The sequence below is a fragment of the Anopheles cruzii genome, chromosome 3, assembly GCF_943734635.1.
Source record: "Anopheles cruzii chromosome 3, idAnoCruzAS_RS32_06, whole genome shotgun sequence".
NCBI classification, from domain to species: Eukaryota; Metazoa; Arthropoda; class Insecta; order Diptera; family Culicidae; genus Anopheles; species Anopheles cruzii.
Genome location: NC_069145.1, coordinates 85,959,084 through 85,961,260, shown reverse-complemented (window position 1 = coordinate 85,961,260; position 2,177 = coordinate 85,959,084). Strand labels below are relative to the sequence as shown.

General features: G+C 52.3%; 1 protein-coding gene across 1 annotated transcript in view; it reads right to left on the bottom strand.

Annotated features, from left to right (window-relative positions):
* Window positions 1-1,511, bottom strand: part of LOC128271213 (uncharacterized) — a 13,855-nt gene extending 12,344 nt beyond the window's left edge. The window contains exons 1-2 of the mRNA XM_053008656.1: window positions 1,506-1,511; window positions 665-1,435 (exon numbers count right to left, since the gene is read on the bottom strand). Coding sequence (XP_052864616.1) covers window positions 665-1,435; window positions 1,506-1,511 — 777 coding nt within the window. The remainder of the gene's footprint in view (window positions 1-664; window positions 1,436-1,505) is intronic.
* Window positions 1,512-2,177: the final 666 nt, after the last annotated feature.

The following is a 2,177-nucleotide window of genomic DNA, read 5'->3' as shown; positions in this document are numbered from 1 at the left end:
GGACGCTTTCTTGTCTTCTAGATTCTTCTGGCAGTAGTTCTCGCTTTTGGAGTGATTGCGGCAGTTTGCGCGAATCCCAGTCCATTTTTCCACCACCATTTGAGGGCTCACCATCATCATTGGCCTGGGACCGTCCGGCAGTATGTTTATGTTCCCTACGTTCACCATGTTCACAATGTTGTCCATCCGGTGCATGTAGCACCCGTGGTGGTGCCCGCCGTTGTAGGGCACCATCCGGTCACGGTTCAATCTGGAGGCTCGGTAAATGTAGCCGCAAATCCGGGCTCGGTTCATGTTACGAAAACCTCACCGGTTGTGGTTTCGGTGTAAGCAACCTTGAGCCGGGTGCGCCTGAAGTCATCAATGGAGTTTATTTGAAAAAATAAATGGAAATTCTTCATTTGCAAACATTTTAAAAGTTATGCTTTCCACTCAATTTAAAGAAGTTGCTGCTTTCTGTTTTATTCATTTAACGTTCAATGTGACTGATCTGATCAGTGTCTGTGAGCCATTTTGTAAGCTTTCGTACTTGAAGGCAATGTTACACATGTTTTCTTCGAGGTCGATTTGTTGGTTTCGCTCGGGAAGCTAACGACGCACCACGTATAATCAGTGCACACATTACCACCGAGTTGACGTATCGTGACGAGGTTTAGTGAGTTCCTGGCGCCGGTTCCACGTTCAGGGACTGCTGGTTGATGGTGTGTCCAGCGAGGGGAGCCTCATGAACGGCACCTCGATTGGCGGCCACATAACGGGCTTCCTGCTGGGCAACGACGGCCACAGCGGGCTGGGACACAACAGTTTCGACAGAGGCCACCGGAGCGACCGGAGAAGCTTCAACGACATCCGAATCCGAGGCGTAGACAGTCGGTGCCGAGTACGCCACCGGGGCAGAGTAGGCAACGGCCGGGGCAGTGTAAGAGACGGCCGGTGAGACGTAGGATACGGCCGGGGCTGAGTAGCTAACGGCCGGGGCTGAGTAGCTGACGGCCGGGGCCGAGTAGCTGACGGCCGGGGCGGAGTAGCTGACGGCCTGGGCGATATATTTCGGGGCGACGTTCTGCTGAACGACAGTCTTTTCGGGAACGGAGTAGGCGCTTACAACAGGAGCCGATGAGTAACGGACAATCGGGTTGACATAATTGGGCGCAACGTGTTGCTGGACGACGTGCGTTTCTGGCACTGAGTAAGCAGTGACAGTTGGCGCAGCGTAGGCGACGGCCGGCGCCGAAATGTACTTTTGCTGAACGAAGGTCGCTTCGGGCGCGGAGTAAGCCGTAACTGCTGGGGCAGAATAGGTAACGGCTCCCGAGACGTATTTCGGAGCCACATTCTGCTGTACGTATGTCGTTCCGGGAGCTGAGTAGACCAGCGGAACCACGGCGGAATCCACGACGACGGCCAGAGCCATGATGACTACAGCTGCGATGCACTGCGATAGGGGTGGGCATAGAAAGGTTAAAGAGGGATGAACAAATGTGGCCTGGCGTGACACAACTTACCTTCATGATTTCTGGATTTGTACGCGGAGCAAGTGTCCTTCCTAACCAACGATCGATTGATTTCTGATCCGTTGTCAGATGCTGTGCCGCTTTTATACGTTACCGCCGAATTCAACGCGGTCTATCCGAGGGTCTCTCTCCAAAACTGGATCATACCATAAAGAAAAAGGTTAATTGTGGTTTCTCAAAAAATCATTTTTTATTAGACGATTTTCGGGGTGGGCTTAAAACGGGAAGGCGAAGCGCGATTGAAGCGGACGAGAGAATAGAAAGAACGCGACGAAGCAACACATATCGATAGGCAGAAGGTAATCCCGTAATGGCTGGAGAAACAACAACGAAAGCGAACGCGAACACGCGGTCGAGCGCAAGATCGACTGACATTTGCAAAACTGTTTGGGGATATGAGGAAATATACTTGTTGTATCATACACCGTAACCGCCATAGTTCCACAGTCCTCCATCGACGACTTTGGTGGACACAACCGGAGCGACGAGCTTGTTGTATCCCAGACCGTAGCTGCTTCCTACGACGTTGGAAGAAAGGACCGGTGCAACGAAGTTGTTGTATCCCAGACCGTAGCTGTTATCGACGACTTTGGTTGGGAAGACTGGAGCTACCGACTGATACGAGACTAGGTTCTTGGCCAGTGGGTATCCGCCATACCACGA